At 51.4% G+C, this 22,793-nt stretch overlaps 13 protein-coding genes across 13 annotated transcripts; 9 read left to right on the top strand and 4 right to left on the bottom strand.

The window, feature by feature from the left end:
- Window positions 1-438: 438 nt before the first annotated feature.
- PV08_00785 (uncharacterized protein) lies at window positions 439-1,365 on the top strand (the record flags this gene model as incomplete). Its single annotated transcript, XM_016375150.1, has 1 exon — window positions 439-1,365. One exon carries the CDS (start codon window positions 439-441, stop codon window positions 1,363-1,365), a length of 927 nt encoding a protein of 308 aa, XP_016240426.1.
- Window positions 1,366-1,741: 376 nt separating this feature from the next.
- Window positions 1,742-2,848, top strand: PV08_00784 (uncharacterized protein; the record flags this gene model as incomplete). The annotated part of the gene is made up of 1 exon (XM_016375149.1): window positions 1,742-2,848. The coding sequence occupies one exon, from the start codon at window positions 1,742-1,744 to the stop codon at window positions 2,846-2,848; it is 1,107 nt and encodes a 368-aa protein (XP_016240425.1).
- Window positions 2,849-3,769: 921 nt separating this feature from the next.
- On the bottom strand, window positions 3,770-4,978 carry PV08_00783 (uncharacterized protein; the record flags this gene model as incomplete). The annotated part of the gene is made up of 2 exons (XM_016375148.1): window positions 3,770-4,826; window positions 4,935-4,978. 2 exons carry the CDS (start codon window positions 4,976-4,978, stop codon window positions 3,770-3,772), a joined length of 1,101 nt encoding a protein of 366 aa, XP_016240424.1.
- A 602-nt stretch (window positions 4,979-5,580) lies between these two features.
- On the top strand, window positions 5,581-6,312 carry PV08_00782 (uncharacterized protein; the record flags this gene model as incomplete). The annotated part of the gene is made up of 1 exon (XM_016375147.1): window positions 5,581-6,312. The coding sequence occupies one exon, from the start codon at window positions 5,581-5,583 to the stop codon at window positions 6,310-6,312; it is 732 nt and encodes a 243-aa protein (XP_016240423.1).
- Window positions 6,313-6,550: 238 nt separating this feature from the next.
- Window positions 6,551-8,962, bottom strand: PV08_00781 (uncharacterized protein; the record flags this gene model as incomplete). The annotated part of the gene is made up of 1 exon (XM_016375146.1): window positions 6,551-8,962. The coding sequence occupies one exon, from the start codon at window positions 8,960-8,962 to the stop codon at window positions 6,551-6,553; it is 2,412 nt and encodes an 803-aa protein (XP_016240422.1).
- Window positions 8,963-8,964: 2 nt separating this feature from the next.
- PV08_00780 (uncharacterized protein) lies at window positions 8,965-9,210 on the top strand (the record flags this gene model as incomplete). The annotated part of the gene is made up of 1 exon (XM_016375145.1): window positions 8,965-9,210. The coding sequence occupies one exon, from the start codon at window positions 8,965-8,967 to the stop codon at window positions 9,208-9,210; it is 246 nt and encodes an 81-aa protein (XP_016240421.1).
- A 169-nt stretch (window positions 9,211-9,379) lies between these two features.
- Window positions 9,380-11,584, top strand: PV08_00779 (uncharacterized protein; the record flags this gene model as incomplete). The annotated part of the gene is made up of 2 exons (XM_016375144.1): window positions 9,380-9,421; window positions 9,473-11,584. The coding sequence occupies 2 exons, from the start codon at window positions 9,380-9,382 to the stop codon at window positions 11,582-11,584; spliced, it is 2,154 nt and encodes a 717-aa protein (XP_016240420.1).
- Window positions 11,585-12,000: 416 nt separating this feature from the next.
- On the top strand, window positions 12,001-13,744 carry PV08_00778 (uncharacterized protein; the record flags this gene model as incomplete). Its single annotated transcript, XM_016375143.1, has 2 exons — window positions 12,001-13,194; window positions 13,244-13,744. 2 exons carry the CDS (start codon window positions 12,001-12,003, stop codon window positions 13,742-13,744), a joined length of 1,695 nt encoding a protein of 564 aa, XP_016240419.1.
- Window positions 13,745-16,455: 2,711 nt separating this feature from the next.
- On the top strand, window positions 16,456-16,890 carry PV08_00777 (uncharacterized protein; the record flags this gene model as incomplete). The annotated part of the gene is made up of 2 exons (XM_016375142.1): window positions 16,456-16,564; window positions 16,616-16,890. 2 exons carry the CDS (start codon window positions 16,456-16,458, stop codon window positions 16,888-16,890), a joined length of 384 nt encoding a protein of 127 aa, XP_016240418.1.
- A 415-nt stretch (window positions 16,891-17,305) lies between these two features.
- On the bottom strand, window positions 17,306-17,764 carry PV08_00776 (uncharacterized protein; the record flags this gene model as incomplete). Its single annotated transcript, XM_016375141.1, has 1 exon — window positions 17,306-17,764. The coding sequence occupies one exon, from the start codon at window positions 17,762-17,764 to the stop codon at window positions 17,306-17,308; it is 459 nt and encodes a 152-aa protein (XP_016240417.1).
- Window positions 17,765-18,454: 690 nt separating this feature from the next.
- Window positions 18,455-19,456, top strand: PV08_00775 (uncharacterized protein; the record flags this gene model as incomplete). The annotated part of the gene is made up of 1 exon (XM_016375140.1): window positions 18,455-19,456. One exon carries the CDS (start codon window positions 18,455-18,457, stop codon window positions 19,454-19,456), a length of 1,002 nt encoding a protein of 333 aa, XP_016240416.1.
- A 563-nt stretch (window positions 19,457-20,019) lies between these two features.
- Window positions 20,020-21,051, top strand: PV08_00774 (YjeF family domain-containing protein; the record flags this gene model as incomplete). Its single annotated transcript, XM_016375139.1, has 1 exon — window positions 20,020-21,051. The coding sequence occupies one exon, from the start codon at window positions 20,020-20,022 to the stop codon at window positions 21,049-21,051; it is 1,032 nt and encodes a 343-aa protein (XP_016240415.1).
- A 585-nt stretch (window positions 21,052-21,636) lies between these two features.
- Window positions 21,637-22,315, bottom strand: PV08_00773 (uncharacterized protein; the record flags this gene model as incomplete). Its single annotated transcript, XM_016375138.1, has 3 exons — window positions 21,637-21,790; window positions 21,852-22,087; window positions 22,139-22,315. 3 exons carry the CDS (start codon window positions 22,313-22,315, stop codon window positions 21,637-21,639), a joined length of 567 nt encoding a protein of 188 aa, XP_016240414.1.
- Between the last annotated feature and the right edge of the window lie 478 nt (window positions 22,316-22,793).

Here is a 22,793-nt window from a genome sequence, read left to right as displayed (position 1 = left end):
TTATTCCCCGTTCCATGCTTCCTACATGGTCGAGAGAGGATGATTGCATCAAGGTTTTCTTGATCGAGCAGACAGCTTAGAGAGGGAGCGACAAATACAGGGATTCCGAATGACGAAGAACACTGACCATACCAGAATGATTGTCGTAGCTTTCAGGCTTGCCATCCTACCAGATTCCATCCACCAACCTTGATCGATAACCCACCGCTTCGGCGTTGAACAATTCCTCTTTCCGCTTGCAGCGGCGAGATCGCGAAACTCTTGCCTATTATGGCATCTATCGAAAATGGAAATAAGTACTATCTCCGCCACGGACCATGACTCTGCTGCGCGTATACGTCGGTCGTATCATGACTTTTGCTCGCGCAAGTGCTTCGTATATTCATGTACCTTGGCTGTCTCGCCCTCTCTCTCACTGCCGTGACCGAATACACGACAATGTCGGAACTTGTTGTGGTCACCTGCGCCTCCGGCAAGCAGTGCGGCCAGCTCATTCCCATTCTCTACCTCGACCCAAGGTACAAGCTTAGGCTGGTCGTGCACTCCGAGACATCTCTTGATCGTTTAAAGACCAAATACCCCGAAGCCGAAGTCATACGAGCTGAGTTCGGCTCAACTAAGGATTGTGCTAGGATCCTCGACGGCGCAACGACGCTATATTATATCAGCCCGACGTTCAGTCAGCAGGAGACGTATTTCGGATTCAATGTGGTCGACGCTGCGTTGGCCGAGTCACGAAAGGCCGGATCGAGATTTGCCCATTTCGTTTTCTCGTCGGTGCTTCATCCAGAAATCACAAAATTGCTCCATCACGACAGAAAGCGATACATCGAAGAATACCTAACAGAGTCGATGTTGCCTTACACAATACTGCAACCCAGCCACTTCACCGACAACGCCATGGCGCACCTCGTCGCTCAAAAGGACTCGGATCGCGTGGTGTTTCACGCCGCACATAGCCCCGAAGTGGCCTTCTCCTTCACGACGCTGAAGGACTACGCCGAGGCGAGTGCGAAAGTGATCCAGGAGCGCGAGAGGCATTTGTACGCCACCTACCAACTCGTGAGTACGCTGCCGATGAGATACACTGAGTACGTCAGGAGCGTTGGTGAAGCCATTGGTAGAGAAATCGAGATTGAGCGCGTGTCGTTCGACCAAAGCGTCGGTATCATACTAGAGCGTGTTAATGGGAAAAATGCCGACATCGAACAAACCGTGAAAGACGGGCCGGAGCATCTGGTGTTGTACTACAATGCTAGGGGGCTATACAGCAACCCAAACATCTTGGAATGGTTGATAGGGAGGAAGGCGACCACGCCGGCCCAACTGGCGAGGGAGACGATAGAAGCTTCCAGGATGCAGTAAAACCTGCCACTCATACCAAGTCGCCCGAAGTTCAAATCTCTGTTCAATCATAACTGAAACCAACAATGAAATGTCGCCGTGTCAAAGCAATAACGATAATAGGTAGTGGCAATTTGATGAGCGCCGGCCACAGACTCACAGTGCAGGTATAAAGATAGTGTAGATGTCGGTAACTACTCGTACTCGAACTAGCTCTAATAAAAAAATCCCACGCCGGCCCCGGATTTTCTCACTCGGCAATGACATCCGGTGTCGCGCATGGGCCCATGTTTACGCGTGCCCAAAGCGGCTCAAGGTTCTGGACCATCTCGCTACCACCATCGTCTCTGCAGACGAAAGTATTGTTACTACCACCAAACAAATACCTCGTCCAAGAATGCCTTCTTCACGCCCCGCTCCAGATCTGTCGCCCTCGGTTCGCCGCAACTTATTCTCAGGTCACATATCACGACGGCCGGTGTCGGGCGACATGGATCAACAACCGCATCAACCACCTCCGCAGCAGAGACAGGCGCAGCAGTCCCGCCGAATGCATCAACGCAGCGTATCTACGCCGTCGCTATCGCCGTCGCCGAGCCACTCATCTCCTTTCAATGCCAACATCACCAACAACAAAAACTCCCCGCCGCCTCCCAAGGCCCTCTTCTCACAGTCGTTGCTGCCGTCCCCGCAGCCACACGCCTCGTTACAAGATAGCTACGATCCCACCATATCGCCGAACCGTCCTCTCTCTCCTCGCACCAGCGCTGCCGTCTTCCCTAACTCCTCGATCGTGGCGGTGAACCCTCTCACCGGCCGTCCTGCCTTGCCTCACATCCCCGTTCTCCCAGGACACTTGCGGCTCACAGATTCCGAAGACGAAGCCCAGATTGAAGACCTCTCGAGCCAACACCAACACCACCACCATCACCATCAGCATAACCATAACATCGGGGGCCAGGGAGATCCCTACACTGCTGCACACATGCAAAACGGTGTCGGCGGCGGCGGTAGCGGCGCAGACTACACACAAATCGACGAAGAATACGAGGAGCGCGAGGCGTTTGAGCGAGATCTCAGAGACAGGCTAGCACGGCACCGCGCACGGCTGCAGCGGAAAGCTGCCCACGCTGCATCGGTCTCGGTGTCGAACGGTCAGCATGTCCATACACATTCGCATTCGCGGCTCGGCCGCCGTACGCATAGGACGAAACTCCGCGGCGATGGCGACGACGACAGTCCAGACATGGAGATTGGTTCGGGAGGGTACCACCACTACCACCATGACCAAGCCGAGCGCGGTGCACCAGTAGCGTACGATGCAGTCCGAGACCGCGACCGGGACGAAGAAGACGATGACGACCAAGCGGCGGAAAAGGGGGCGTTGCTCAGCATGCTTCTGTCGAAGCTACGCGACGAGGTGGCCAGGGCTGAGGACGAATCTTGGATGTTTGGCGATGCCGGCGCATTTCGCACGGGAATCGACGACGCCGGCTATGAATGAAATGACCGGGGGGGCGGCAATCTTGCGTCGTGGCAGAGCTTGTTCGCTGGGGAAGAGGAACAGAGAATAATCACATCTTTCATGAACGGTTTTTTGGCGGACCCAAGTCCATCGACGGTCGACCCTTGCTTGGATGATTTATGCAAGTCACGCATGCGTGACTTGGCGAGGGAAAGGGAAATCAAAATACATCCGTCACAAATAAACTTGTTGATGAAGAAGTATAGACTGTACACTAATATTACTATTATCGGATCAAGTCAGAGCACAGCACCGCACAGCACAGCACAGCAGTGGGCCAGCGAATCCAATTTCAAACAATAAATGGCGAGAGATCCATCCGACATCTGGATCATGTACGACGGAAAAATGTCGTCGCTCTTAGAGAACTTTGTAGCGTCATATTCAACCCATTTCTGTCCTTGAAGACGAGCCACAGTCCTCGACTGCACAACAAGGTCATCGAACCGTTGTCTGCACTTCGGAGAGAACGTACGGTATGATTCATACAGTTGCATTACGTCCTCAGACCACAAGGGGCCAGAATGAGATACCCACACTACATACCTAGCAGCGCGTGTTCCATCTCAACCGCGGCACAATCCTGATTAGAGTGGTGTGTGGAAACCTGCTCTCATCACTGCGGACTGCAGACCTTTGAAACCCAGCTAGAAGCCGTTTCTGGAACTGAGGTGTCCTTGGAGACCTGGAATTTCGCTCACCCGCTTCTGCGTCAATGCCCCGATGCCCATGACAGGTGAGTTGGCCATGTGTAGGAAACTCCATATGAGCACGTAAGAAACTCCATGCAGACGTCTATCCAAGTAACATGTGTCAGCTACTTCAGACCGGGTTGCAGTTGATCCAACTACAATTCGGGCTTCTGCCAGTGTAATCTGATCGTAAGCATTGTCTAACCCTTCAGTCCAGATCCATGGCGGGAGGCTTCTCGATTTCCTTCTTGGGCCCTGTCAGAGGTTTCGGCGTGTTCGATCTCGGCGTATTCCCCCTCCCTTGACCACCCTCGCCGCCACCGAAGAGCATGCTTCCCATCATGTCAAAGAGCGGGTTGCCACCCTGCCGGGGAATCTTGATCCCAAACCACACCTCGCCAATACTGCTTAGCGCATCGCTCCAAAGGCCCTCGGCGTCCTTCAGGTGGGGTGCGTAGTACTTGGACAGTTGCCGGAACAAGCTGGCGTCGCCTTTCTGTGCCGCCAGAAGCAGTAAGCTCAAGAAATTTAGCAGAGGGATGCTAGGGAAGATCCGTAGACTCAACCCGGATTTGCTCGACTCTATGGGTTGCGACATGGCAAGCAGGTGGGGGTTGGACGTTGTCAAATGCGAGGTGAAGGTGCTGAGTGCAGAGTTGGCTGAAGCAAGATTTCCAACCAGCAAGTACGGCAGGACAGAGCGCGAGGCGTAGATTCCCGCCAAGTGCGGTTGGTCGACACTGTACCAGTTGTAATGTAAGGACGCCAGGATCGGAGCCGACGAGGCGGTTCCCAGAACGAGATGCCGTTCTGCATCATATACTTCGCCTTCTGCTCGAGTCTTTAGTGTCCGTTCTGTACAGGGGATGAACATGGTCGAGTAGGGCATACCGTCGGCGAGTACTCGTCCAACCTGGTCGTGAATCTCAGGGTCCCCTCTATCCAAGTCCCCGAACTTACTTGACCAACCAACCATCTCGTTAATGAATCTCTTCCTCGTGGGCTCCTCGGGAGGGAATGCATGCAGTATCTCCAGCAGCTTCTTCTTGTTCTCGTCGGTGCAATCGAACTCGCCCTTGACGTAGACATCGTTCAAGAGCATCAAGGCCAAGTCGCCGCCCGATCCACCCTGGCCGGCGCGGAGCAAGAGGAGAGCACCGTTGTACAGAACGTCGCGGGCAGATGTGTAGTCCGAGGATTTGAGATATCTCGACGTGATCACTCGAAGTTGCTGGTGGGCTTCGTAGAAGTTACCCTCGGCAATCCTGTACAACACCGGTCAGTCGCAACGCCTCGTACCCCAAACGGAAAGCAATCGTGGATGTAGAGTCCAGCGGTGTTGTCAAACCTGTGGTTTGTTTGAAGTGACCTACTTTTCCTTCTGCCTCGCTATGGTTTTGGCTATTTTGGCAGACATGTTGGACCCGACCGTACAACGAATGGCTCGAGAAAGGTTGCGTGGGCTGGATATTGGAAGGGTGGCAGGTCGCGTGTGAGGATGAAAGCTCTCGTAGTCGATACAGCAAAGTCTACCTGTATTTACTGCACGAGGGCCTCTAACTAGTAGAGATCGCGACAAGTTGGAGTCGACGTCACAAGTTTCGCTAAAGCAGCAGGCTCTCGCAGCGGGTGAAACAGGTGAAACAGGTTAGGGCCTGGTTCCGTGTACCAGGCAGCGCGGCTATATCGCCAAGTTGGCTTTGGTGCGCTGCTATCGATAAGCCCATTTTGCACAGTGTCCTTTTGACCAAGCGCACGGCGGTAACCACTACATGAATTGATAACTTTCCACCTCTGAAGTAGAGTAATCTTGTTCTCCCCCGACCTTGTCTCTTCCAACGCGCAACTTGTCCTTGCTCCTGTCCTCGTGTCAGAGTCCCATGACGGCAGTTCGTCCATACCCTCTATCCCGGAACGACTCCAAAGCCAAATGCCCAAGACTACGACCGTAACCTCTAATCCTGCAGCAACACTTCTTCGTTCATTCACCGGCACATCTACAGATCTCTCGGCTTCAACATGCAGTTTCTCTCTCTTTTAATCCCGATAGCCTACCTAGGCATCCTAATCGGCAGTCTCGCCACATTTTCGCACCTCTACCGCCAACGGCAAATCAAATCCAAACTCAGACTCGCGCCTTACTTTCCTCCACACTCCGCCCGCAATGTCTACCTCTCACTTCTACACCTGCAGGATTCGTCCGATGTCAAGGTCCCGGAATCTGTTCTCCGCGCCGCACTGTTGGCCCGCGCCGTCGAAGACTGGCAACGTATTCAGGAAATCCGTACCCGTAAGCCTGCGCTGGCTCAACTCCTACAGCGCGGCGTTGTAGGCGACGAGATCTTTCAACGCCTTCAGCGCGCAGAGACGGAGATCGAACTCGAGGCCAAGGACGTCATGAATGAAGCGAACGCCCTGGCTCCGAACTGGGGCAATTACATCTTCCAAACCGCGAACGAGATGGTGCTGAATAAAATCCTGAGGGACAAGCTGGATAGCGTCAAAGCAACACTGCCTGCAGAACAGGAGGCCTGGGCTGCCCAGCGGGAGAGGTCAAGACGAGAACTCGAAGGCGAGGAGGCACAGGGACAACCACAACCAACCGAAATATCATCGTCAGAAAAGGAGAAACCTCTAAAAGCAGGAAGTAGTGACGACGACGGTGTGATGGTCGAGACGCCTGCTACCGAAGTAACCGCTGGGACGGGCGTCTCCACTGGTAAGAGCAAGAAGAAGAAGGGAAAGAAATGAGTTTGGCAGCAATGGCAGCAATGGCAGCAATGTACAACAGAAGCTTCCTTCGGAAGAAAACTTTTATGAGCGCGCATAGCATGCTGTTTCACTGAGACACAGATTTGCATTTAGCATTCTTCAAAACGGGGCGGAGTAAATGCATGACTTCATGCTATGATACAGGTAGTCTACAACTATGTATACTGAGATGCCACTTTCTACACCAAATACCTCCCAGGCTTCCGGTATTTTGACCTCATAAATTCCCAGGCCAGTCGTGCCGGGTTAGAACCTCCTCTGGGATTGAAACATTCATTTCGTCAGCCACGTGTGAGACATTCTCGAGCAGGCTGTCACCCCGTTCCAGCTTCCTCTCAATGACCATGCAGAGAAACGTGCTCAACGCGTCCAGCCGAAGTTCCTGAGCTTGCGGGCTCTCAGCGTCCCCAAGTTCTTCAGGATCCATGTCCGCATCGACGAGTTTCCTGTCCAATATGGACACAAAAATATTGGTAAGAGTATGCAAGGCACCTTGATATTGTGACTTTCTTGATGCTCTCAATCCTCTGTCTCGTGTATGCAGGTGGCTGGTAAAGTCCACTCCAAAGGACCGGGCTACAGAAATGAGAATCAAGCGCATCGCTTCCTCTTGAGGCAGTGCTCCGAACGATTCTCGCAGGCCGTACATAGCACAGAGGACGCCCTTCGCGTCGGACGATAAACAGAAACAGCGAATGATTTGCTCGTACAGTTCGTGCGAGAAATCATTCTGGGCAGCATTTCTCCTCTGGCTGCTAGCCGAGGCGATCCACCCTTGCATTTCCGCAAACACTCTTCGTGCACCGGGAAACCCTTTGTCGCCGGTTGCAGCCGCAGCGTAAGAAGCCTTGGCTGTGTCCCAGAGCGCGGCGAACGTCTCGAGGTCTGGTTCGATAGTCTCGGTCAATGCGATGTACTTTGTCCAGACCTCGTGAGCGTCGCCCGAGCGTAAAGAGGCATAGAGCCAGTGATTCATGATGAATGAGTTTGGTTTGATGTCTGCGGAACCGATCATAACATCGGTTAGCTCACCAGCTTTCGCCAATTCCGACCGGCGTGTATAGTACTGAAGCAAGATCGAAAACGTCTCGACAGTCGCAGGGGGTGCTCCTCGCCGTAGAAATGAGGGAGTCCGTCTCTGCACTGAAGACGGTTCTTCTGGTGCTGTCGATGCATTTTCATTCCGTTGTATATCTCGCTTACGTACCATGTCAACACGGGCTTGTATCATGCTCCATGCCGTACTCTCCGCGGTCTGACGGGCAGTGGGCGATCCCTCACGAAGATACCCTGCAATGAGGCCATTGAGGTGTCCAGCATCAGGTTTCACACCACGTTCATACATGAGCTCGACTACTACGGCAGCCTCATCGACTCGATCTGCTCCAATGAGCCACTTGATCCAAGACCCAAAAAAGAACTTGTTCTGGTACGAGCGCGGCAAGAAGACAAATGATGCGAGGCCGACTTTGTTGATGAGATCCTCTCCGGGTAGTTGCGTATCTTGAAGTGTTTCGACCATATCTTTGAAAAAGCTCCATGAGTCATTTGCTTTCTTGTGTTTGAAGAGATACATGTCTTTGAATACTGCAAGCGCGAGTTCAGTCCGCCCGGCTTCGAGCAAGGTTCCGCTGATCCTGCCCAGTATATTCAAGATCTTCTGGCCGTCTTCTTCATTTCGCTCCAATATTCGACGCAGTTCGAGGTAACACCACCAGGTTTTGGTTGGCGCGAAACCATTCTGACTTTTTGCCCAGGCCGATATGACCAGGACCAAGACCTCGGGATCTACCAAGGTAGTATAGTTGTAGCATTCAAAGGCAATGCTCTGTGCTTTCTGAGGCTTTCCTAGATCGACATATATTCGAACACCGGTCATCCAGAAAGTTGCCGCAAGGTCTGGTTTATTTCCCAGACGAGTTTTGTGTTCCTCCCAAGCTTCTGCAGCGGTCGCAAAATCTCCGACTGCTTGGAGAGCATCGATATACTGCACCAACTCTTTGTCTTCGAATTGAATGTCTGCGCTCATCATATCCCTTGCCAGCATCTGAAGATGCCTCGGCCGATAGTACTTGGTGCTTTGGGTTTTCCACAGGAAATGCCAGACATCTTCAGAGATGATGGCGGCAAAGTTTGAGATGTGTTGCTGGCATCTGAGATACCACTTCCATAACGCAAAATAAGACTTCTCATCCGCATTAGTCTTTTCGGCTTCTTGCAGAGCCTTGTTGAAACGCTTGACATATATTTTGTGAGTCGTCGGTATGCTCAATGTGACCTTCAATGAATTCTTAGCCTTAGCCGAACGCTTTGTGCCTTCTTCATCTCTCGCAAGCTCTTCAAGTTCTTCGTCGCTAATCAGGTCCTCGGTCGTGGGAGGCATAACGCCCTCCTCCTCCAAGGCCTTCAGCAATGCTTCTCTCTCATCCGGAGGAAAGGAGCGCATGAATTCGCTGTTGGGTCCAAAGGGGCCTTCTCTCAGGATGGCCAATTCCCGATCTAATTCTTCCAACTCTTCTCGTACTTGATGGCCTTCCATCTCCATGTAATCAGGCTCGGCCACCCTTGTTGAAGGATCGTCCCCTTTTTGCTCAAATTCATTGACCTTGACATGGCTGCTTGGCAGCATAGATGGAAGAGGTCGCGAGGCTTGTCGAGGGCGAGAAGGGCCATGCTGACTATGATCGTTCCCTTGTTGGGAACGGGAAGGGCGAGACCGAGTCGATTGCCTATACGGACGGATACTCTGAAAAGACTGAAAGCATGTTTGATGTCCGGCGAAGCTCGGTGACAGACAAAATTGCTGATGCCATCTCTTCGACAGCTGGCAAATACCACGCATGGATACTTGTCGCCCTGCGGCGTGAATGGCGTTGATGAGGGAGTGAAGAGACTCTTGAATCTGCGGCGGAAAAAAAGTTCCCCAAATATCGCCGCATGTCGCAAAGTGGAGAACGCGCTCTCATTTCAAGACGCGCTGTACAAATACACTTTCTACTCCGAAGGGACAGCCTTTGTGCTGCTATACTCTGTGACTGCTGACTTCATGGATACTGAAGAAGTGTATGTGGATGATAATGCGCACACGGTAAAGACCTTCTCCGTCTCCCGCATCCTTATATACTCACCCAAATACTAGGGGTGCTACGTCTTCAGATCAACGGACAACGAGCAACACGAAGACTTCGATCAACGGCCTAAGAAAAGAAGGAAGCTTGGGACCCCTGGCCATGGCACATTGAACAAAGATGAGGAATACACTTGGCCCAGACTTCTTGGAGGCCACGAATCCCCTGAAGGCCCTGAAGTTCGACAGCAGTTGTTCCATACACTATGGGCTCAACAAGAAGCAAAGATCGACGCTGTAACCGGGAAGGTGGACAAGAACTTCGTGGATGAGATGCTTGACTATGTCCGCAACTCCCAAGTAGATAGGTCTGATGACAAGATTGGTACTGGACTGGTCGTCTCTACTCGCGGCAGAGACACATACAAAGATCTTTCCCGCGGTTGGGAGGGCGTTGGTTCTCATACATCCACAGAGATCTTGATACGACTTCAACCCAGCCATGCACCGAGCCTCCAAATCGCGCTGAAGAACGTTATCAGGCTGGCGCTGTCTCAGAGACGGGGTATGGACGAATACAACAATTTCCTCGCCGCCAATAAGGGCATGATCCCGATGAACTTCGATCTCGAACTGCTTAAACTCTATTCAGTCAAGTACGGTATACAGAGAGTATTAGTCTTCATCTCGGATATTGAGGCGTTCGACACTGGGGTCTTCTCTGAGTTGGCCGCGACGTTCAGGTCCTGGACAGATCGTATACCATTTGTCCTGTTCATCGAGATATCGACGACGGTAGCTCTTTTTGAATCTAGGCTTTCCAGGTCGACGGTCAGCCATCTTGACGCTCGAGTTTTTGAGTCGTTACATGCGGAGGACCAGATTGATCCTCTTTTCGAAATTTATGCCACCATTCAGGACTCTGGCGCAGGGGTCTTTTTGGGGCCTGCGACACTGGGCGTCCTTGCGGAGTTGGCTGAAGACCAAGGCTGCACAACTGAGACTATCATACGGGCACTCAAATATGTGTTCATGTCACATTTCTTCGCGAATCCTCTATCAGTCTTTGCTGTTTCTGACGCTAACACAGCATTGTCTGATAATCCTTCCCTGGCTCAGACGATTCGTAACACTGCTGGTTTCCGGGCCCATTGCGAGAACCTGGCAAATGGTACAAAAGCCCAGAGACAACATCTGCGAACTCTTCTCGTCTCTGACGCAGCACTCGAGAACGAAGCAATCCAGAGTCTGCGTGCAGGTCAAGAACGGATGCGTTTGATCCTAACGACCGTAGCCGCCTTGAGAATTATCTACCGGCAACTGCATGGCACAACGGCATTGTCGTCGTTCGAAGTTCAGAGACAGCTACTCGCCTCCTTGCCAGACTTGACTGAGTCCAGGATATTCGACGAGATCGAATCCGCAGTCAGATCCATGGCCGCCTTCGAAGACTTCCGGGATCTCCTGTCAGCGACATCCAAAGAGATAGAAGACCTCAACACTTTCGAGCCTGAGTCGGAGGGCTACGATGCTGATCAAGCAATTCCTAATCTTCATTCGATCCGGGATAAGCTCCAATTTGATGTTCCGACCACGACCAGAGACGTGTCTGAATTGACCAACGCGTTCTTAAACCTACTGACGCGCTATGTACAATCAAGGACAACATATGCATCTGCAAGTCCAGAAACATCCCCCTGGACCAGCTTCATGGCCGAGGCCTACATGTACAACCTCAAATCACCACTGTCTGCGATTGTCCGCCCCCGCACACGCTATGCTCTCGAACGTGCTCTGACCCGCCCTTCGGACTACTTAGGTTGCGACTGCTGCATGCTGGATAAAGGCACCATTCTCGACAAGACAACCTTGCCGCCGACTTCCTTGCTGCTCAGCATGCTCAACGAGGCGGGAACCGTGATCAACGTGCGTGATTTGTGGGATGCGTTCAGGGGTATGGTTGCGCCGTCTCTTGGGCATAGTGGGACAGAGCAGAACGGCGACAAAGATACAGAAGATACCGAAGAAGAAGACCATGAAGATATGGACGAGGCTACAGAGCGGAAAGCCCTGGCTTTGTTCTACCGCTCGGTGGCAGAGTTGCGGCACCTAGGTCTGATCAGGCAGAGCAAGAGAAAGCCAGGCGTCGACTGTGTGGCAAAGACAGCCTGGATGGGCCTATAAGGCCGGCGGGGGTTCACAGACAAGAAACTGTTGACACGATCCAACGATTGTTCTTTGCGATTGCATCTTCGCCCGTTTCACGGTGGAAATTCCCGTCTCCGTGTGCATGCACTCATTACAGTCCGACTCGTGGGCCAGGCTAGCTTCTTTCCGGCCGGAAACGGTGCTATGCTGCGAATACGACATACGATGTTCTCTCAGGCCACCGGCCGTCATCGTGCTTCTTCTTCTGCGGAGAACCCTAAATAGGTCGAATCCGAGTGTCCCTTCGTTCGTATTCGCATCCAGGTTATAAACGAAGCGGTGCTCCCTAAGCCCAAGCTCTCTAGCGGTCAAGGGCGTGTCCTCTTTCACGTAGAAACTGACTTGTGCGACATCTTCCCACTTTCGAATACCGCCGTGAGCAATTGAGCAACATGGCACTCTGGATCTACCTCGTCTTGCTCCCTGCCATTCTCATCTCCTGCCAACGTTCTCTCTTGCTCTGGAAAAACTACCGCGAAGCGCGCAAACTCGGGATCCCGATCGTTATCACGCCGGTCTCGTGGCTGGATCCATTCTGGGGTTTATTCGCCCAGAACTTGAGATGGGTCAAGTATCTGCCTTTCACTTACTGGTACGAGATCAGCAAGTTTTCAGCCCCCCAGCGCGAACGACATCTGATACATCGGAAGTGGGGAGATGTCTTCGTGGTCGTTTCGCCAAAGGCCAACTACATCTATCTCAATGATCCAAAGGCATCCAACGATGTCCTGTCGCATTACAAGACTTGGACCAAGCCAGAGCCTGTCTACGAGATCTTCACAGTATTGGGAAAGAACGTTATCGCCGATAATGGAGAAGACTGGCAGCGGCAGAGAAAGATCATCAACCCTGCATTCCGTGAACAGAACTATAACCTTGTTTGGGACGAGTCACTGAAGCAAGCCCGACAATGGCTCGACGGTCGCTGTGCCGAGTCTAGGACTGGTAGCACCATGTTGGATGTTCGTCGCGACATGGTATTGATAGCTCTGCATGTCTTGTCCGGGGCTGGGTTCGGCCAAATCCACGATTTCTCGAGCGGTCTACGCGACACGCCGCAAGGCCACCTCAAGAGCTTCCCCGAATCTTTGATGTTTCTGCTGACGAACCTTTTTAAAGTGCTCTTGTTCAAGAATGTTCGACTTCCACCATTGTTGATGCCTTCCTTCATCAAGGACTTACAAGACACCATCAAGGACTTCCACTTATACCTCAAGGAAATCGTCGCGTACCATAGAGCAATAACCCAAGGGGGTGGCGGTGGGCAGATTGCTGATATAGTGAGCGCATTGGTCGAAGCAGACGAGGCGGCTAAGCGTGAGGAGAAGACACCTGGGCTAGGACTTGGGACGAACTCCATCCACCTGACTGACGAAGAGATGTTCGGCAACCTCTTTCTGTTCAATCTTGCCGGTTTTGAAACGACTTCCAATGCTTTGACCTACACCTTCCCATTCCTAGCACTGCATAGGGATGTGCAAGACTGGGTTGGCGAGGAAATCGATGCCGTTTTTCAAGACAAGGATCTGCATGGTCTCGATTATGCGGACACGTTTCCGCTGCTTGTGAGGTGCTTGGCTGTCATGGTAAGTGGGAATTGGACGTTACTTTAGCATAGACAACTGACTGGAATAGTACGAAACTCTCCGGATTTGGGGCCCCTTGCCGTCCACCATTCGCTGGCCCGCCGGGCAATCTCAGACACTGAGTGTGGGAGGCCGCAATATTGTTGTCCCCGCAGGTATGTACGTGATCACCAACGTATACGGCGTCCACTGCGACCCCCGATGGTGGGGACCTGATTCTCTCGAATGGAAGCCGCAACGGTGGATTACCACTGATCCGGATACTGGAAAGGAAATCCTTGCGCAGCCACCTCCAGGTGCGGTCTATTTCCCGTGGGCTAGCGGTCCTCGAATTTGCCCGGGCAAGAAATTTAGTCAAGTGGAATTTGTTGCTGTCATAGCAGTGCTGCTGCGTTCGTACCGCATCAAGCCCTTGATCATCGAAGGGAAGATGAAAACCGAGAAAGATGCCAGGGCGGCCTTGATTGAGGTCATGGAGGATTCGCGCACTAGAGTAACTGTGAACATGAGACATCCAGAGAACGCCGGCGTTGATATTGAGGACCGTTGAAGAGGCTGTCATACAGGCTCATTTGGATTTGGAAGTATTGCTGGGATTAGCTGGCTGGCTGGCATCTTGTTCAGAGTTGAAACCGCGCCTAAGTCTATGTTGTGTTGCTTTCGCAGAACAAGTGGTTCTCTTCTCCAGACTGCGATGGATCGGTGTGTGTATTGTGTGATGCAATAGTGCAGATCTGATTCGCTTCTCTGGTTCACATAAATTCGAGGTTCATCTTCGACTGCGTCGCTTCGTGGTATTGAAACCGCGTTTTGTCGGTGGTACTCGAGGCTGTAGAAGACAGTAGGCTTGCCTGACTCGGTACCTGAGGTATGGATCTTTTCATCGTTGAGTGAACCGTACGGCATGCAGCGAGGGCAAGCTATCAGTTGAACATCTGTAGCTCATCGCATTAGACCCAAATTCAGTAGCATTTCGCAAGGTGACGCGGTAAACCAAAAAGCAAGGTCCGCACTTCAATTTGAGGTCTGCAGGTATTCTGATCTCCCGCAGAGAGTAAGGGTAATGTAAAACGCTGCGCTTCATAAGGTCAAAGTCAAGACAATGATTTTAGTTATGATTGCATACTTACTAGATGATGCTGCGAAAAGGGTTTTTATTCGCGTGTCGTTGTTCTGGTCCACAACTGGTACGATAACAGAAGGAAGGACCCAAAATTGATGCCAGATCCCTGTCCCAATGGTGCTCGCAGCACTATTTTCATGTTATTTTGAAGCAATCATAGGTTTCTTCTGACAAAGCTCTTCTCTTTGCTGTTCACATTCGTGTTTTTCTCTAGAATTCAAGTAACCACGTGTGGAGCTTGTTAACAGGGCGACTATGGCCGATGATGGTCAGTTTCCCAAACTAGGTCGAGTACAGGTCCTGAATGAGCCCGTAAATTTCGTTTGGCGTTTGCTCGATGGAAGAGTATCGGGGTGGCTATGTCACTGAGGTAGGTAAACCCAACGGCGACGTGAAAGGCTTCGAAACGGAGGGCGATCTGAGAAGAGACGAACAGCAGCTAGTTCTCGCATTGACAGGTAAAGCTTCGCATACAGCAGATAGAAAGGGGGAAAGCCTTGCTGTACTTGCAAAGACTCCAACAGACTTTGTTGCTCTGTTGACTCACCCGTGGGAAGGGTTTTGTGCCGGTATGGATAGAAGATCCAAAGACTCTCCAGGAAGGAGATGCTAGCCACGACCCTCTCTCGACATGGCAGTCCAAAATCGGCAGATCAATGCATTCGTATTCCTTTCTCCCAGCCCCCAGTTCAAGTTAATCATTTGACTGGTGCATGAGGAGGGAGATGTGGGTCGTTATGGGTTGTGTCGAAGTTTGGACTGTCCGTGGGCTATTTGAATCGACGTGTCATGGGGTAAACGATAGTTAAAATGAGGCCAGAGCTTGACCGAGACACGAGAGATTTAGGGACATGATAGGTGCACTTGCGAAGTTCAAGGCAACAAAGCCATAAAGATGTTGTGTGCTGAGTCCTGATATAGCCATATAGAACCTCAATTTCAATGGTCGTCCAAGCCACGTACTTCTTCAAGAACAACACCCTGGATAGGAGCCACCTGGAAAGCCATTATGTTTCCAGTGCTTGCCGACTGTCTGCAGGTGGGAGAGTCGGCGCTTAGGTTGCGAGCGGCCTTTCTTTCCGCCACCGAGGCCATGTTTCGGTCGGAGGCGAGAGCTGTCTCGGAACCTGGTCACCGGTCAGAGCTGGCATAGCCGTCTAAGTGTCGCGACCAAAGAAACGAGGCCACAAGTCCCCAGATTTTCACTTTTGGACCTTTGATGGGTCTGGAAAAAAAGAAAACATGCGGAAGTGGACCGAGCTCGCAGAGGCTGGAAGGCCAGCGCTTATTTCTCTGCGACCTTCTGCCGGCCATGCTGGAGACCGCGCCCAGCAAACTGCAAGCAACAAAGGTCCAGGATCACTAGAAGCCCTCTATGCCGAAGGTCAATCTCCCCATGCACTTGATGAAGCATAGCCCCCGATGTGATTCCGAATTACTTGAACTGAAGGTAATTGACCTTGGCTCCACAAATACTTCGTACCCTGCAGGGTTTTCCACACGAGAGATAGATGACCCATTCATTGACTGGCACTCAGCCTGTCATCCTTGCCATGCAGTTTGTAGGGTTTGCCGGACCAATCCATGCTGGTCTCACGAGATGATAGCGTATCGTGCTGCCTAATGAGTATTCTCCGCCGTATAGGGTGGTGATGAAATTGGCATCCAGGTGTCTCCTAGATTCTTCGTCCAGTCTATAACTCATGGTATTACTGGCAAGAGGGACCTTCGATGTAGACTCGAAGAACGCTCTGTAGCGCCAGTTGCTGCGATAAGGCGCCGTTCGTCTCCGGGGAAGCGGATTTCCGGATATTATTGCACGATCTGCCTTGAAAAGGCTGTGCTTTACACTAGCCCGGCTCCCGGCTGGCTCCCCCTTTAGTTTGCGGACTTCGTTTCAGTCCCCTTTTCTGATGGACTACCCGTGGCTGCAGCATTTCTCACATGCATGAAAAGAGCGGTGAGGCAAGTCTGTATACGTGTCGAAGTAAATGGTTAATTGCCTGTTGCAGCTCGCTGGCAATATGTGTGATGATGGTGTGACGCTTGGTAGTATAAGAGAGGGCGCTGTACCAATATGCCCTTGGTATCAGGATGCAGTTGTGCGACAGTAGATAAAAACTTGGCGATACCCAATGATGGCCAAAAACTCATCATCTACAGGGGGAGCTCTCCCAACGCTTCTGGATGAAAGTGTCAGTCGGCCGAACGGCCATGACAACGACAATGACGATCAGTGGTCCAATGGTATGCTCAAGCACCCCTGGTGCGGATTCCTTGCTGAGCGGTGGTAAGCAGCGTGTTCAGATCTGGATATTGATGAGGTCGCCTACACGATTGATGATCACCCAGTCGACCGAACAGCCAACCATGCACGCGAAGACAGCGACGCCATACAGGGGCAATTGGTGAGTCATTGCTATCTCTCGGAGACCGCAACGGAAGGACCAAATGTGGTTGAAGTCGAGATAGACTTGGACTGCAGTGGGAGCAGCGGCGTCCAACCAGAAGAGTTGGGGGTGACTCAAGAGCCTGGAGAGGCTGATACATCTCCCAAGACGTGCTCCAACTGAGCTTCTGAAGAGTAAGTGCCACCTCTGGCCTTACGTTGATGCATACCAAGTCTGACAGATGGGGTGAAAGTAGTGAGAGAAAGAATCTAGGAACAACGTGAGGTTAGCGTGGCCTCAAAGGTTTCCAGAGTAATAAGGTGTTATGAGGGAATGTTTCAGAGAGAAGATTGGTTCAACACTGTGGGATTTGAGGGTTGGAGCAATCATCAGAGCCAGTCTGAGGCTGCTGCCAACGCCACTTCAGGCTAAGGATGATACAAATGTTCATCATAGAAGGGAAAGAGGGTAAAAGTAATGCTTACTGTGCGTACATGATGTGGCCCAAGGTTGAGGAGCCCAGTAGTCATAGCGCAGAGAGGACGCAAGCGGTGCTCATGATCTACGGAAGAATGTTCTGGATATTAGTCTGCTCATCTCAAGGGCTGCCCAGCTTCGGCCACAGAAAACTTCTCGGCGCCGCTTTCTCTTTCGCTTCTGAGGTTGACTCATCGTCGTACTTGAGGGCATCGATGTTGCGCTCTTGTGTCTGGAGCCGAGGATCTGAATGGGGTTTCCATCCAGAAGCAGCGACTTTGTGCCCATTTGCGGCAGACTTGCGTTTTTGTCGCTTCTTTTCCCTCGCCTGAGTAGCACGACGTTCGCTGAGCAAACGTTGAATTTCCGAATGGCGGAACATCTTGATTTGTGCGTCTGTCAAAGTCCTCTTCGTGCCATCTTCGTAGAACCCCAGCTCATCGCAATCGTTTCCTGGAGTTGGAGAAGCCGCCATCCCCCTTCGTCTCTCGGGGATACTGGCTAGCTTCGGTGTCGGTTGATTCGAGAAGTGAGCAGCATGAAACTGCTTGAGCCGATCTAGTTCAGCCTGATCAAGCATAGTGTAAAACTGATGCGTCTAAAGTTGCCGTGGCATTTCCGGGAGAGAGCCGAGTGCGAATTCGGGGCTTTGCCAATCGAGTCTTTGATGTTTGACACTCGTCCTTCGATTAATGGACAACGGGTTTGAGACTTGATGGAGATCACTCGTACACGGCCTGCGCCAAGAAACGGCTGGTTGACCTCCAGCTCAGGCTAGTGAGGCTCAGATGACATAATCAGTCGTACCATGGCTGAATCGCATTATCTAAGATCAGTAAACACAAAATAACAGTCCTCATCAGACAACGACGACCATTGTTCATTCCAAAGACCTTCTGTATTCAGAGGGATCCGATGGTTGATCTGGCTACTATCCATCTCGTCTCGGCCGATATATACAAACTCTTAACAATGCGATTGATGGAATACGTCCGAGCGCAAGAAAATGATCACTATTCCTTCTTAAAACGCTGCTATTTTAGTCAGGTTTAGAAGTGCGATGTTAGCTTCAGGCACGACATGGGCCTGACGACGTGCCTGACGACAACTTGCCAAGCGTATTAATGGCTATGCTCATGAGTATATATTTCACGTTTGCCCGCCCTCTCTGCAATGTTGTTCCTTCTTCCACACGATCGCAGCAGGCGTTCTATCTCCTATCCAACCTATCATTATCACTCGACAGATCTGTCCACTCCTCTCATTACTCATGGCAGGCGGTCTCATTCTATTGACGGGCAGTACAGGCCATGTAGGCTACCGCACCCTCATCGAGGCTCTTTCAAAAGGTTACAATGTCCGTGCTGCTGTCCGATCCGAAGCCAAAGCTGCCGAGGTCAGAGCAGCCAAGTCGACAGGACCATATCTGAGCCAGCTCACCTTCACCATTGTCCCTGACATCGAAAAGGAAGGAGCCTTTGATGAAGCAGTAAAAGGCGTGGATTATATCGTTCACCTTGCATCTCCGCTCGGCAATCCCAGCCTGGACTATGACACAGGACTCTTGCAGCCAGCCATCCGGGGAACCCTGGGTATTCTGTATTCGGCACTCAAAGAGTCTTCGATCAAGAAAGTTGTCATCACCTCCTCCGTGTTGGCTGTTCTGCCCCCAGACTGGGCTGCCCCAAAGCATTTCACAGCGGACAATATCGAACCAGATCCACAGGGCCCGTACGACAACCCGTTCACTGCGTACGGTGCAAGCAAAACCCTGGCCTACAACCGAACCAGAGACTTCATTGCGCGTGAAAAGCCGTCCTTTGACGTGGTCAATATCATGCCGACGTTCGTCATCGGCAAGAACGAATTGGCAACGACTCGCACAGCTGCTAATAGTGGCTCTAATGGCTTCGTCTTCGCCACGCTGTTGGGAAATCAGAACCCAGCTGGAACGCCCATGGCTACGTGTCATGTCGACGATGTTGCTTTTGTACACATCGCTTCACTCTCACCCGACATCAAAGGCAACCAAAGTTTTGGAGTCAACTATGTCGGGGAGACGCCTGATCAGTGGGACGATGCACTCGGCATTGTCAAGCAGCACTTCCCGGAGGAAGTCGAGAAAGGTACCTTTCCTCTTGGAGGGGCCATAAAGTCCGTCCCAGTGCTTTTCGATGCAAGTAAGACGGAGAAGACCTTTGGCATCAAATTCAAGAACTTCGAAGACCAAGTTGTCAATCTTGCAGGCTATTACGCTACGCTGGAGGCTTGAAACGCGGAGCGAAGGATCAAGGTTAGAGGCCCTGATCCTTGGTATGAATAGATTCAAGAGTACGATAGAATATTTAGTCACAAGTTCAGTACCATAGTGCAAGAATTGCAATCTGGCTGAGAGGGTTTTGATCCATGATAGATGAGATTCCCTGTGGCCCGAGGTTTCGGCGGCGGAAACTTTCCCCAGAGTGGCCTGTCATGCGCATTCCGACCGACCGCGATATCATACACTCTGAGAGACTTTTGCGTCGCTTTAACAAACAGTCAACAAGTTGCATCTGCACATTCTAGTTCAGCTTGCCATACAATTCCCCTCTCGGGTTGCAAGTCCGCCAATTAGTGTGCTGGATTGTCCAGCGCGTCTTCTCGTACATCGTGACGTCTTTCCCCAGGTTCCTCTCCTGACATCACAGTCTCATAGCGGCAAGAATATGCTCCTCGTCGAGCGTTTTGTTCAGATTTGAATCTCTACGAGTAGCTTGATCGTCCTGCCTAGTTGTTTCGCTTACTGCCCTTAGCTCCTATATCACCACCATCTTCCGAAGCATATCAAAGACCTCAATGAGTTCAAATCCAACTTCCAGCGAGATCAAGATGTCGGCTGCCTCTCGCGCCATGTTGGGCAAGGTCCGCAAACTCGTGCCTCCAATGCTAGAAAAATTTCACAAAGGACAGTTGGGCCGAGTTGCTGTCATCGGTGGTAGTGCCGATTATACTGGGGCGCCATACTTCTCAGCGATGGCATCGGCGCGGCTAGGTTGTGATCTATCTTACGTCTTCTGCGAGCCTTCTGCGGCCCAGACGATCAAATCCTACTCACCTAACCTCATGGTGTCACCAATCCTACGATCCACAGCTTCAATCTCACAGGCACAGAAAGAGCAGGATCCCACGGGCGAAGAGCTGGCAAAGCCAATTCTCGATATGCTACCACGTCTACATGTGTTGGTAATAGGACCGGGTCTGGGGAGAGACGTCATCACACAGAAGCAGGTGAAAGCTGTAATCAATGCAGCTCGAAACCACGATCCTCCCGTGCCAATGGTACTTGATGCAGATGCTCTTTGGCTTGTCCAGACAGACCCAGACCTTATCAAGGGACATAAAGAGTGCATTCTGACCCCTAATGTTGTTGAGTTTGGTCGACTTGCGAAGGCAGTAGGTACGGATCAGGACAACAGCGATCCCGAAAAGGCCTGCCAGACACTCTCTAAGGCCCTAGGCGGTGTCTGCATTATCCAGAAGGGTGCTGTGGACTATATTTCGCAAGGCGTAGACACCACAATTTCCGACTTTCAGGGTGGTCTGAAGCGATCTGGAGGTCAAGGTGATACCCTGACTGGATCGCTTGGCACCTTTTTGGCCTGGCGAGGGCTCTACCATGAAGGACTGTGGGATACTGGACCCGAGAAAATGAGCCGAGAAGAAACTCTCTTGGTGGCAGCGTTCGGCGGAAGCGCCATCACAAGAGAGTGCTCACGACGGGCATTTGCAAAGCGACAAAGGAGTTTGCAAGCCAGTGATCTGACTGACGAGGTTCATGAGTCTTTCCTGGCGCTCGTCGGAGAACCAGAAGAGCTCCCTAAGCTTTGAATCATGTTCAATTGGACAGCAAGCATAATGTCTCGTCAACAAGCTAGAGGTGTCTTTGTCGGCTTCCTCTCACAAGCCGAAAGCCGAAACGGCTAAGGTCGGAGGTTTCGAGTTGCCTTGCTACGGTCTCTGACTAGAAGTCCTATGTCTCTCACTGGGGGCGGCGCTGTTGACGACACAGGCTCTCACTTGTCGGCTCGGTGGCAAGTCTCTTCTCGAACCACGCTCAAACGTATCGGGATTCCCTTTAAAAAAAATACAGACTTCTGCCACGGGTTTTGTAGTCTGTTGTGCTTACAGCATAAAAGCCGACTTATTCAATTCTTGCAAAATGCAACATTTCAAACTAGTTCTGAAACGAAAGCTTTTATGTAAAGTCTTGGTAGCAACACTCACAAAGACCATGATCGTGCCAACGAAGGCATTGTCGTATTTCATGGCAGTTCTCGTGCGAAGCACAATCAGAAGTTCGAACGAACAGTATCAATATCATGACGATCTTATAGCTTTCATTTTGTACCGTCGATTCTTGAAGGTTCTCATATGTACAATGCGATGATGACAGCACCCGCCATATCTCTGAGCTTACTCATATGCTGAGACACCATTATTTGTCTTCAATCTTTCAATCCTCAATCTCTCAGCCTCTTTATTCTCATCTTGATAAAATTTCGCAAGCGCAGATAGGTTTGCAGAACTCCCAGCCGATACGTTATAGGGAGAACCGACATTGAAAAGTCTAGAACACATATCTGTCAGTTTCGATCAAGAGATGTCCATGAGTTCGCAAATCCGCTTACTCTGGGTTTCGTAGTGCTGGGCCACTGTCGTCACGCGCAGTCGCCGCAAATAGCTGGCGGTCCGCCGCTGCCCGTTCCAGCATCGTCATGTAAACCACATTTTTCGTCTCGTCGGCCTTCTTGTTGTCTTCATATTGTTTTACCAGTCGGGAAATAGGATTGTCGCTGGGGGAACTCGAAACCGAATACACAGCATACGCAAACGGGATGAGGGCCAGGCTGATGAAGAATCCCCTCTATGATAACAATTAGACATTGTATCCCTTGTGGTGCACTTTCGACCTTACACTTAGCGACTCGTTTCCAGATCCGATATCGACATGAAAAGCGCTCTCTCTGGGTCCTGCATGATCGTGGCCGTGACCGTGACCAGCTTCGTGGCTGGCACTTCTGCGCGTTTGGTGCTGTAATGTACGTCTCAAGGGACGAGCGGCAGTCCTCGCCCCTCTTGAGAGAAAAGTCATGGTTATCCGAGTAGCAGGAATTGGTTCGTCGAGTCTCAGCAGTTGTATCTATGGACATTGACGTCTTGAAGACCAGAGCAACTGCCAAGGAGCTAGACCACTTTCGACCAAGCTCGTTCTGTCGTCTTTCCGGGCAGCCCTGACCAGTTCCAAAATACAACCACCACGAGGCACCTTTTCTTGCTCGCTACCCAACCCAATCAGCAACTGCCACGAGATGTCTGTGAGACTGATGTGCTACCATAATGGTCACTAACGCAGGTGATCACAAACATAGTTCATGCAAGCCGAGGATTTTGTGTGGAGAGGGGAAGATAATGCCTGTCGTCTGGACTTCGGTCGGGCAGCAAGAGCCCACTCTCCTCACCAAAATCCAGTTATGCTGGTGACATACTGAATATGACTGTTCTTTTACGCGCGGGTAGAGCCCAGTCACCGTAGGGCTCAAATTCCATGCATAGTTCTTCCTTCTGCAGGT

This window comes from Exophiala spinifera (assembly GCF_000836115.1).
Source record: "Exophiala spinifera strain CBS 89968 unplaced genomic scaffold supercont1.1, whole genome shotgun sequence".
NCBI classification, from domain to species: Eukaryota; Fungi; Ascomycota; class Eurotiomycetes; order Chaetothyriales; family Herpotrichiellaceae; genus Exophiala; species Exophiala spinifera.
The sequence above is the reverse complement of the archived record's forward strand: the minus strand, read 5'-3'. Positions and strand labels throughout refer to the sequence as shown.